Below are 12,289 nucleotides of genomic sequence, written 5' to 3'. Positions count from 1 at the left end.
AAAAAAAAACAAGCCCTATTTAAAAATTCTGAGATAATTTGCGTATTGAAGTGTTATCATGTATCGTTTTATGATAATTTTCAAAAATAGTATGCTTACATTATCTATTAATTTCATTTGTACTCACTTAATCACTGACCACTATTATTTTCCAAATAATCATTCTCAGAGAATGTGAGCGTTTAAGAAAAATATATCATATTTCACAACGAAATCACAAGAAACAAAAGGCGGCAATAATGGAAGCAAAGTCTATACTGTCAAATCGGGATCATTCAGGAGGCCACATGGATGTGGCCTCACAGCTGACAGGCCATGTGACATTCATCATACAGTCTCAACTTTTAAACTTAGACTAAGCAAGAGGAGCCCCTATCTAACCTACTGAAACATGTGATGCACAGTATGTTTTAAAAGAAACATGTCTGGGTCAGTGGATGGCTCATCAGGTAATGTGTCAGCTGCTAAACTGCCAAAGTCATGCAAATTGTCCTCTGAGCTCCATGTACATCTGAGGTATGAGCATACCCACCAGATACACGCACTAAATAAATAAGTAAGTAAAAAGAATTAAAGAAATATGTCTGAGAGTTTGAATAGTTTGAGATTATATTAAATCATAAATCTTCTACAGGTAGATATAATATCATGCATACCACAAACACCAGCAGTTTATTTCTTTTATTTATAGTTTCCAACAGTTTGTTTCAATCAAATAATCCATTTATTCATCTCAAATGTTATTTTAAATTGCATTTACATTGATACATCATCTATATTAACTCCCACCACCACCAAATTACTCAGGTCTACAGAGCTAAAATGTTCTAGTAACAAAAACAAACTATAGCTGTATTTAAACTGGAAGTAAATAATGGTGAGACTCTGTGCCTATCTGGAGAAATAGTCTTCCCCAGGGAAAAGCACACCAATTGCTTATCCAGGACCAAGTGATCAGCACTGAAAATATACATGCAAGGAGCATACATACTGAGCAGGTAGTATTTATTTATTTAGGAATACTTATATATATACATATATGTATGTAACAACAATTAATGAAGAAAGAGGCCACTTATTTGAAAGAGCAAGGAAGGGTATAAGAGAGGGTTTGGGGGGAAGAAAGGGAAAGGAGATGATCTAATTATATTATAATCTGAAAAAAATAAAAGAAATAATTTTAAAAAATAGTGCCTAACAATGTTGTCAACAAGAAATGACATAATCACATCACCTAAATAACAGGGGCATTTAGAGACGGAAAGAAGAAAACCCAAGGACCATTCAAAAACAGTGGGAACTGTTTCCAAGGCAACATTCTTCCACACCATAATTTCTCAGGCTTGTAAACACATGGTGAGAGCCTGGGGTCACTTAGCTCTATCCATGGTGTGACAAGAGATGAGGGGTGCTCATCCAATTTTCTTTTAACAAATTTACACACACTCCCAATTCGGAGAAGTCAATTTGCATGTTACCCACAAATGAGCTCTCTGTCAGACTTGTTCCTCTTGTGTTTATTATCCTAGGATGCTGGAAATGGTGGTGATCTTAAAAACTATAACTAATTTCCTTAATTTGTGGATGACAGAAAGCTGTATCCAACACCACTGAGAAGCTGGTGTGTTGTTATCAATTTTATCCCCTGGACTACTTCCTGGCACTGTCCCCTTGCCTCCAAACCTAAGCAAAGACCCTATAAGAATTCCTTTTTACAATGTTGGGTATTCCTGCATGCATTATAGCATGATAGTGATCATCTTTCTACTAGAAATATCACAATAAATTTACCAAATGTTACAAGGAAATAAACTAATCAGGCAGATGTATAGACAGCCTCAGACTGACTGTCCACAGAGAAAGGTGAACAGTGGCTTTGTCAGGATCCTAAATATGAGACAGACGCTCCAGCAGGGATAGCTTTGTCCTAATGGCCATACAGATTTGCAGTAAGGCTGTGGATACGATGTGTGTTATGTGTAGACACACATTTGTGGTGGTTTGAAAGAAAATAGCCCCAAAGGGGGTGGAACTATTAGGAGGTGTGGCCTTGTTGAAGGAAGTGTGTCACTGTGGGGGCTGGCTTTGAGGTCTCTCAAGCTTCACTCAGTGTGACAGTCAGTCGACTTCCTGTTGCCTGAAAGATGCAGGACTCTCAGCTCCAGCACCACGTCTGCCTGCATGCTGCCAGGCTCTCCATCATGATAATGAAATGAACCTCTGAAACTGTAAGTGAGCCACCCCAATTAAATGTTTTCTTTATAAGAGTTGCCGTGGTCACGGTGTCTCTTCACAGCACTAAAAACGCACACTAGGACACATTTATACAAATTTATAGGTACACAATTATACATGGGAAAGGGAAATAACCTTAGCTCAATAAAAAGAAAGGATAAAAAGCAGACCAACCATAAGGTTCAAAGCCAGGTAGACTAAATGCTCTTGCTATACATATCAACAGTATCATTTCTCACATAAACTGTAAACTAAATTCTTTGCTTGGCAAATACTTTCCAATTGCCACAATCCTGTGTTATCAATAATGATCTATCCCCTTCCCTCACACATAAATACCCTTCACAGCAGCAGCTAACTTCTCTTGATCATATTCTAATAGATCTAAGCCTACACTGCCTTCAAATCTCACAAGGGCAAATTTGCAGGAATTATTATCTTCTAAATGCTTCCATTTTGAGATTTCACTATACTATCACTTGAAATTTTCTATTCCAGAGGTCTGAGGGAAACTATGTCAATCATTATAAATGTATACACCAAAGCAGTCGTGGATGTGTAAAACCGTGAAGGCTGTCCATGGCAGCTTGTCAGGAAGAGCACCAAAAACCATCGGATGGATGCTTTTAAAAAATTCCAATGCCAATACACAATAATGCTTAGCATTCTACTTTCTTAATTTTTTGGCAAAAATATTTAACTTACTGTCATTTTAGATTATAGTTTTTCTTTCCATGTAGAAAGAAAAGAAAACACGTAAGATTCCTGAGTTCATGTCACAGAAATTGGCCTCATGGCTAGCTTTGTTAAAAGTAGAGTTCCACATGTTCTTTCTCATATGCAGAATCTAGGCAACAACATATGTGTATACGTAAACAAAAGCACATGCGGACATAGCATAATGTGTAGAAAAGAGACAGGAAAGTCTGAATGTAGGGGGATGAGCAAGGTGTGAGTGCAGGCAATGAACATGAGCCGTGCAATAAAATACACAGCTAATTGTTCCTCTGCTTCTTACTCTGTCATGGATTTCTTGGTGGTGGATAAGTGCATAAAAGCATATTCCATAGTGAAAGTGTAAAATTCAGTGTGATTGCCACTGCTTCAGATTGCCTGTTTTAACTGTATAGAAGTTCACTAAGGTGTATAGGCATTTTATTTGCATGTTTTTTTTAATAATAAAGTTTATAAAATTTAAAATAAAAATATTAAAACTGAAAAAAAAATCTCCCGACACATGGCATGGAAGAAGAGGTGTCTTTAACCATTTTATCACTCTCAATCAATTCAACGTAGAGAACAGCTGGTATTATTAAAATTCTCCCCACGAGTTTCAGTTTTTCATGCTTAAGGCTGTTTTTGAACTGTGCTTCCCAAAAGATGTTGAAGTGCTAATTCATTCCCCGTACCTGTGAACATGGTCTTATTTGTAAACAGGTTAAGATGAGGTCATTAGAATGGGCCCCGGAGGGACTGTGCTGTTGCATGTTGGGGAAATTCAGACAGAAAGGCGCACACAAGGCCTCTGGTGCCTGAATCCTGGGGCGTTTCTATCTTGAGGGGGGAGGTTGGAGAAGCTCGCAAACAACCTGCAAGAAACCCTTCCCTTGTTGCCATTAAAGACTGCTTGGCCTCGCCAAACACCTTGATCCTAGCCATTCTGTTTCAAGCCATTGGGGTTTGCTAGCAAAGTATGGCAGCTCCCCAGCGTTAACCCTTCTTTGGATGGCTAGACTCTCTTCCAGGGAGACTGGTTGCGACCATTTGTTTGTGGGTTAGCTGTTTAATGACATAAAATTTGTGAAATGTTCTGGTAGGGTTATATTAATCATGGCTTGGCCATGGTTAAATTGCCATCTTTCATAACACGTCACAGAACACGTCTTAAACTAACTAAGGAATAGTTTATGGGATTTATAAATTTCCAGTAAGCATAGCATCAATGAGTAGGATTGGGTTTTCAGAGGATGTTTTCTCACTTTGAACTAGACCAACTCATATTTTTACCGGTACTAAAGGTAGCTACATGAATAATAAATGAACAGTTTCTATGAATTATAGATGAGAACTAATGGAGGCAGATAGAGTTCAGTTGGATATTAGTTCAGAGAAATGCCCTGACATTAAACTATGATTTGATTTCATTTTTACCTGAGATGTTATGATTCAAATCTACTGTTCTACAATGTTAAAACAGACTCAAGTTACAGGTGAGGATGATAATAGTTAAGACCAGCACACTTCAGTTTCTTTCAGATAGGTTGAAAATAAATTATCAAAGTTAAATTAACATCCTCTACTGCACTTGAAAAGTCAACAAACGTTCTCCCAATTCAGCTGTCTTCAGATAATGCTATTTTTCATGATTTGTATATATCCATGCAGTATATTTAATGCAATGTAGTACATATATTAACATCTGCAAAATGTAACCGAGTTGTTTTTTTTTATTCTTTTGAGTAGTTTATATGCTGACATTTCTATGTTTTAAGGATAGTTTGGTCAAGGATGAGGATAGTAGTTCATTATTGTCAGCGGGCATTCATCTAATTCCACTAGAACAATAGAAGGACGAAAATTAATTGGTTAATGTGCCTGTGAAGTTCAATAACAGTTGGAAAAATATTGGCATGGTGACGTGACTTTTTTTTGTTCTTCACCAAACTCCGTTTCAAAATTTTATTATGATTCCTGCATATTATAAACTAATTCCTAGTGGCTCTGAAAGCTCTAGGGTAGAACTTATTTTTTTCTGACTCTTCTTTCTCTTATAACAAATGTGCATCGTGGTAACTAATTAGTCCAATTGGCTTAGCTTTCCATTTGTTTTATTTGGGAAAGAGTGGGATTTACCAAACAAAGCTGACCGATATATTTGGTTCCCATACTTTATTTCTTCCTTGACTAATGGAAATGAATAATATTTACACTTTGTTTCGAGGAGAAAGCATTTCTTTTTTGAGGATACAGGATTAAAAGGCATATAGGAGGAGGAGGAGGGAGTTCTACTACATTTTTTTTTTAGATAGCATTTCATTCTTTAGCCCTTGCTACCCTTGGAACTCATTATGCAGCCTATGATGGCCTTGAACTCAAAGATCATGCTCATGCTTCAGACTCCTGAGTACTGAGGTTGTAGGCATGAGCACTGTGTCTGCCCAGCTAACTTTTAATTGATATTCACTTCAAACAGCATATGGCCTTCCAAAGGAATGTCTGTAAACAGCAATATTTAGCCTGTGTGTCCAGCATGTCTATTGGAACTAAGAGATTTGGGGTGGCTAAGTACTTAGGGCCAGACTAGCATGAGATGATAAGAGGTTAGATCTGGAGATCATTCTGTTATGACTTGGGATTTTTAAATGTTCCCCAAAAGCCAAGTGCTAAGGTTTGGCCACAGCCTATGAGTATGTTGAGAGATGGGTGATGTGTGGTCAGAGGAAGATAGGTAATTGTGGGGTAAGCATGTGAAAAGGAATTGGGACCACAGCCCCTAATTCTTCCTCTCTGTTTCCTGGCTGGCAGGCCATGAGCAGCTGCGCTCCATCAGCACCCCACCCTGACGCTGTGCCTCAGAAGAGCCCTCAGAACAATGGAGCCAAATGGGCTAGGGGCTGAAAGCTCTGAAAACAGAAGCCCAGGAAAACCTTCCGCCTTTCACATTGATCGACTCAGATGTTTTGTCACAGTGATGAGAAGTTGACAGAGTCCTCTGAATCTTTATCGCTTAGTCTACCTGTGTTACTCATCAGCCATCTTCCGCCTGAGACTAACTCACTGCTGGTTAAAAAGGAGAATTCCCAGAACAGAGTCGAGCAAAGTTGCCCCTTCTGCCGTGACAACTTGAGACTGTGAAAATGATTGCCACTCTGAGTCAGGAAGCACTCACTGTCTCATTGCAAAGGATCGTTGGAGGGAAGCGGTCAGCTGCCTGTGGAAATATGAGAATGGCCTCTTGCTCCCACTCAGTGAAGATGGATGTTCCGGTAAACTATGCTGTTATCACCACACACAGGCAAAACAAATACCAAGGATGTTGTTCTATAAGACCACACAGGAAACCAATGTTGGCATGTCTTTTTTTTTTTTTTTTTTTTTTTTTTTTTTTTTTTTGGTTTTTCGAGACAGGGTTTCTCTGTATAGCTTTGCGCCTTTCCTGGAACTCACTTGGTAGCCCAAGCTGGCCTCGAACTCACAGAGATCCGCCTGGCTCTGCCTCCCAAGTGCTGGGATTAAAGGCGTGCGCCACCACCGCCCGGCGATGTTGGCATGTCTTATGCCTGCTCTGAGGCTATGATCGAACAAGGTAAAGTCACAGAATGGCTGACATCATTGACCTTCACTACACATTCTAGCAAGGCCCTGATGCTTTCCCATAGGTTTTCTTGGGGTTTGAAAGAGTCACCTAAACAGCATCTCATCACTTCACCTTAGAAGGGAAACATGCAGTTCGTGATCTGAACGTGGGAATTAGGACTCTGAGGCTAGAGCCCAAGCATTTTAACGAGTGGCTAGGTGAATTTTTAGATGTTTTTTTCACATTTTTTTGGGGGGGAGGTGGAGTGGTTTGAATAATAATGTCCCCCATAGGGTCATATATTTGAACATTTAGTCACCAAGGAGTGGCACTATTTGAAAGAATCAGAAAGAATAAAAAGTGTGACATTGTTGTGTGCCACTGAAGTGTCATTAAGGTGTGCCACTGGCTTTGAGGTTTTGAAAGCTCATGCCAAACCCAGAATCAATCAATCAATATCTCTCTCTCTCTCTCTCTCTCTCTCTCTCTCTCTCTCTCTCTCTCTCTCATTTGCCTACAGATCAGGATCTAGAACTCTCAGCTACTTCTCAAGCAGCATGTCTGCCAGTGACTAAGAGAGGAGCATATTCCATGTTACACATGGGGAAGCTTAAAGACAACTTGAAGGAGTCAGTTTTCTCCTTACATCATGTGAGTCCCAGGGATCAAACTTGGGTCATCAGACTCAATGGCAAATAGCTTTATCTGCTGAATCATTGTACCAGTCCTCTCTACGTAAAGTTTAATGTTCCCTGTGAGAACTAACTCCTGGACTGATTTGGGTATCCCAATCCCCAGAAAGATCTTTTAGTACTAATAGGTAAGTTTCTTGGAGCCAGGGCCAAAGCATTACATTTCCTGCTCTGATACATGAGCTAATGGATTGTTCACATTCCGCTCACCTGAAATGTCCACCCTGTTCCTTCTGCATCATACAGGAGGGCCCTACTTCCTCACTTCTCTGTATGGGACTTGAAACTCTACTCTGACCCCAGTTTAAGCTTTAAAGGAGGGATCATATTTCTATATTTTAGTCTTTTCTTTTGCTCCAGTTTTCTGTAAAGGAAAAAAATACCTTTAAAGCATAAGATCCTGGAAATAATGTGCATTGTACTTATACTAAACATAATTACTCTTCCTTCTTTCTGCCCTTAGACTAGCCTATGAGCTAACAAGTGAGTATTGCAACACAGCACAGAGGTTTCTACATTGCATACCAATAAAGAAATGGAGCAAAATGGGCTGTGAAGTGAAAATGCACACATCTATGTGCACATCTTATCATATTTTTTTCTGCTTTCCTGGCAATCTTCCTTTAGGATTTTCCAACAGGAAAATGTAGGGGCTCCTTTATAAAGATGACTATGAAAAATAAATAAAACAAACATCAAATTCTTAGTCCAGCACCCAGTACAGAGTGGGTGTTCCATAAGTCCTAACTGTAATAAATAGACAAGGTCATTCTGAGTACATGCCCAGAGCTTGAAAAATTCTTTTAATTAATTTGCTTAAAAACTGATTTTCTGGGCTGGAGAGATGCCTCAGCAGCAAAGAGTGCTGACTATGTAATCGTGATGGCTGCAATTTGGATCCCAGCTCCCACATAACAAACAAGTGGGACATCCTGCTGGTGTCTTTAACAGCAGCTCTGAGGAGGACATAGACAAGAGGAGATCTCAGGGAGAGACCTCATGTCAAAAGAAGAGGTAGAGAGTGGTAGAAGAGGCCATCCAGTTCCCTTCTTCTGGGCTTTAAATGAAGGGTACATGAGGTATGGAGAGCACACAAGTGTATGAACACTCACACACTCACACACACACACACACACACACACACATGTGCATACTTAGAGACAAGACATACATACATACAAATAAACAAAGAAATCTTTTTTTTAACACCCTGTTTTTCTTTACATGGAGAAACCCAAAGCTCTAACAGTTAGGAGTCTTACCCAACATTGCTGTGTCAAAACAACATCAATGTTTTCTAAAGAACAATTCAACATTCTTTCATTACTATATAGTATTCTTGTCCAAATCCCCAACTGAAATGTGTGGGAATAAGAACACTATACGATTCAGAGTATGCCAGAGGTCTCAGAAGCATGGAGTATAGCTATCCAGACTTGCAGGAGTGAGTGACAGAGCCCAAGGCTTTAGTTATCAGGGTTGGGTCCTGTAAGAGTAATTCGTGTATTGCATAGCCAATCTCTTCCTTGTGTCTGTTGCTCATCATGGGTAGCTTCTTCTGTTTCTCTTATATTTTGTTACCTAAACGTGACCACATTTGAGATTTTTGGCTGCTAAACACTAGCTCTGAACCTAGAGGCATTGAAAAATTTTTTTGATTTCTCTCCAAAGAGAGGGTGGTGGAGAATTCAAAGATAAACTATTTTCTTCACTAAGACTATAAAACTGAAAGTTACTTGTGCATTTGAAAGGAGAAATAGATCACCACAATATTTTAACTTTGAATTCCTTTTTACTATGTTTTGAAGGGAAAAGAGTCTATAGTTTCTTACCTATTATTTTCCTAATAATTCTCTATCATGTCTAGTTACAAAACTAAGTATAATAATAAAAAGCTGCCAATGCTGTTGCTAGACACAAGACTTTATTAAAACGATCTTAGAGTAAATGAGGTAACAGCAGAGCTCTTTGCTTGACATCATCTTGATTTTTTTTACAGCCACATTGGCATTCTGTCCATGAATCATGAGTACAGCGATGACTTCATTCTTCAGGATGAGGAATAATTGATCTTAACCTTCATATCACTTTCCTTTAACTTGAAGCACTAACTCAATTGAAGGCAGAGATAAATAAACTGTCTGTGAAAAAGGAATGACATTGGGGAAGGTTACCTCCAAAGGCTGGAAGCACACACTTCAGGAAATCTATGAAACTCATATCATAGAGTGTCATTGAAAACAGCCAAAGTTTCGTTCTACTAGAAGAGAGTCAATTTTTTTTCCTTTCCCAGTTATTGCATGAGAAAAGTTAAAACCTCAATTTTAATTACAAGGAAATTAATTTCAGAGTAAAGTACTGTGTGAAGGTAGATTAATATTTGCATTCAAGTTATGGATGTGATACTTTGGCTACCACAAACCTAAGATACGGCTAGGAACCTTCTTTGCTGAAGTTGACTCTTAATTGCGATTTTCCAGAAGTAACACTCACAGCTGAAGGAATGGTTTTGCTGAAGATTTCATTTGACTCTAGCTGCCTCCTTAGCTACTAAGGCAGTTCCTGTTCTGCCCCTTTCTTTCCTTTGTTCTTCATTCCCTGGTGGTATTTACCATACGGAGCCCCAGAACATAACTGTCTTTGTATTGGGGCCTGAGAATTTTGTCATGCTTTAAAGTCAACAATGGCAGCGAGGCAAACATTTCACCACGGCTTTCCAAATCCGAGTCTATAGAGGTAAGAAAGTTTGCCGGGACACAGCTTACATTTAATTCTTCCCTTTCGCAAACTAGTGGTTAGCAAATGTATGTATTTCTTTACTTTTTTTTTTTTGTATACAGAGCGCCTTATCAAGATCAGCTGATACAAGACAACAGACACCCACTACCATGCATAATTCTGCCAATGTGTGTGTATTGTGGGTAGATGAATACACACACACACACACACACACACACACACACACACACACACACACGGTGGCCGGACAGACCTTCTCTACGCGTTAGAACTGAGCAACCTTCACAGCTACTATCCCCATGACAATCGTCACACGATGCATGCTTTCCTGACTGGCACACTGTACAAATGGATGCACTGTACTAGTTATATGGCTACCCAGCCCACCACCACACCACAGTGCAAACCGGCAACCCCTTTCCCCTGTCTCCCGGTACACAGACACTGTCCCCCGAGCCAGGCTGCCTCCGTGCCAGTCCCCAGCTGCCACCTCCGCCGGGGACACCACTCACCTTGACTACAATCGCAGTAGCCCCAGTCCACTTTGCCTTGGGCGTTCTGGTAGAAGCACCAAGGTCTGCCCGCGCCGTCAGGGCTCCGGCAGAAGTTGTGTGGCTGCCCTCGCAGCTCAGCCCAGCTAGCCGGGGGCGACCGCTCCAAGAAGGGCGGCACCTTTGCCCAGTGCAGACACGGGACGCCGAGGTCGGTAGTGTTGCCCCACAGCTCTCCTGCCCCGCAGCCGCGTGGGAGCCCTGGGGGCGTGTGCCGGGCGGTGAGGACCTGCGGGCGCTGGGCAGCGGGTACCCCTGGCGGGAGCGGGAAGCGCGGGGTCCTCGGTGGCCGCCGCGGGCTGGGAAGGTAGCGCGCGTGTTGGGGATGCGGCGGGGACGTTTGCGGGCGGTGCAGGGGCGAGGGCGGGCGGCGCAGGGGCGAGGGCGAGGCGGGATCAGCGCCGGCCACCGCGGGCAGTGCCCCGAAAATCACAGCCAGCACGCAGCGGGCGAGCGCCATGGCTGCGGCGCCGAGTGTGGTCCATGCTAGGCTCCGGGTCCCCGAGGAGGGGGCGGGGCGGGGCCGGCAGAGTCCTGGAGCCCCCTCCCACGCTCGCGCCGCCGCCCTGCTGTCCCGGCCCCGGGGGCGGCTGGAGGATCGCACGGGGTCCCGAAGGGTCGGCCTCCGGAGCAAAAGCTAGAGCGCCAGGGGCGACTCCGTCGCTGGCTAAGAGCGCTAGGAGCACTGTTGCCCCGAGCCCGACCTCCACCCCTCCCTGGGCTGTCAGTCCCGAGGCTCAGAGCGGGGCACGGAACTCCGCGGGCTCTTGGTGCCAACGTGGGGGACGGTCTAGGCTGCCTGTGCCAGCAGGCATGCACCACAGCCCTGTCTGGCGGCTCCCGCCTGGCACCCGTCCCTCCCACTCTTGGTCGTCCTGTCTGTGTTTTTGCAATCTCTGGAGAAATGTGGATGGAATTAGATGCACCTCTCTGCCTTGGCAACTCACAGGATAGAAGTTATCAAAACCCACAAGGAGTGTTAAAACCACTTTGCTGAGCCGAGTTCTTTAAGGATGAAGGCAGGACTCACTAGGCTTGAGATTCCAAGCTTAACGCCGTGTCCCAGTGGGCATTAGCAGAAATTAAATGCCCAGGAGCTTGAGCCTTTCTCCTTCCTGCCTCCCACTTTCCACCAGATGCCCTGGACACCAGTTGTTCGGTTTTTATAAGGATACATCCTGATCTCCATCCTCCACAGAAGCTGCGTCTCTGTGGCACCTGCCTCCTGCCCTGCAGGACTTGAATTAAGCCTCTTGCTTTGCTGCCCCAGGCAAGGGCTGAATTTCTTCAACCTAGCTTCAATCAAAGTAGATTCTGCCTGTGGGAGATTTTATAGTTTTTCGTGTGGTTCAGTACACCCCTTCCAACATCCCCCTGTGCCGTGCCCAAGCCTGTTGGTTTAGGACTTCGAGAATTAGCTGGCTCTTGACTATGCCACTAAGTTAAATAAGAAACAGGAAGCAGGGGATGAAGACGATAAGCTTGCTTTCTGGACCGATCATGTTTCTGCCATGAAGGAACTCTGTTCCTCAATGCAAAGCAATCACAAGAAAACTTAAACAAATTTGAATGCCTATTGTTAAAACCTAGGTTTTGATCACTACCTAGGATCCACTAACTGGATTTAAGGAATCCAGTTTCATTTACTATTTCGTGAGTCATTTCATTGTGTAAAATAAGTAGTAAGAACCCAAGAAAGAGTACATTTGTCAAATCTTCATTCAATGTTTTTAAGTCAAGGTGGTTTAATTAATTGTTTTGATTTTTTCCACTAG

At 42.2% G+C, this 12,289-nt stretch overlaps 1 protein-coding gene across 1 annotated transcript in view; it reads right to left on the bottom strand.

Annotated features, from left to right (window-relative positions):
• The window catches only part of Prss12 (serine protease 12), a 62,888-nt gene extending 51,914 nt beyond the window's left edge, over positions 1 to 10,974 (bottom strand). The window contains exon 1 of the mRNA XM_059265000.1: positions 10,476 to 10,974. Coding sequence (XP_059120983.1) covers positions 10,476 to 10,974 — 499 coding nt within the window. The remainder of the gene's footprint in view (positions 1 to 10,475) is intronic.
• Positions 10,975 to 12,289: the final 1,315 nt, after the last annotated feature.

Source organism: Peromyscus eremicus, chromosome 6 (assembly GCF_949786415.1).
Source record: "Peromyscus eremicus chromosome 6, PerEre_H2_v1, whole genome shotgun sequence".
Lineage (NCBI taxonomy): Eukaryota > Metazoa > Chordata > Mammalia > Rodentia > Cricetidae > Peromyscus > Peromyscus eremicus.
The sequence above is the reverse complement of the archived record's forward strand: the minus strand, read 5'-3'. Positions and strand labels throughout refer to the sequence as shown.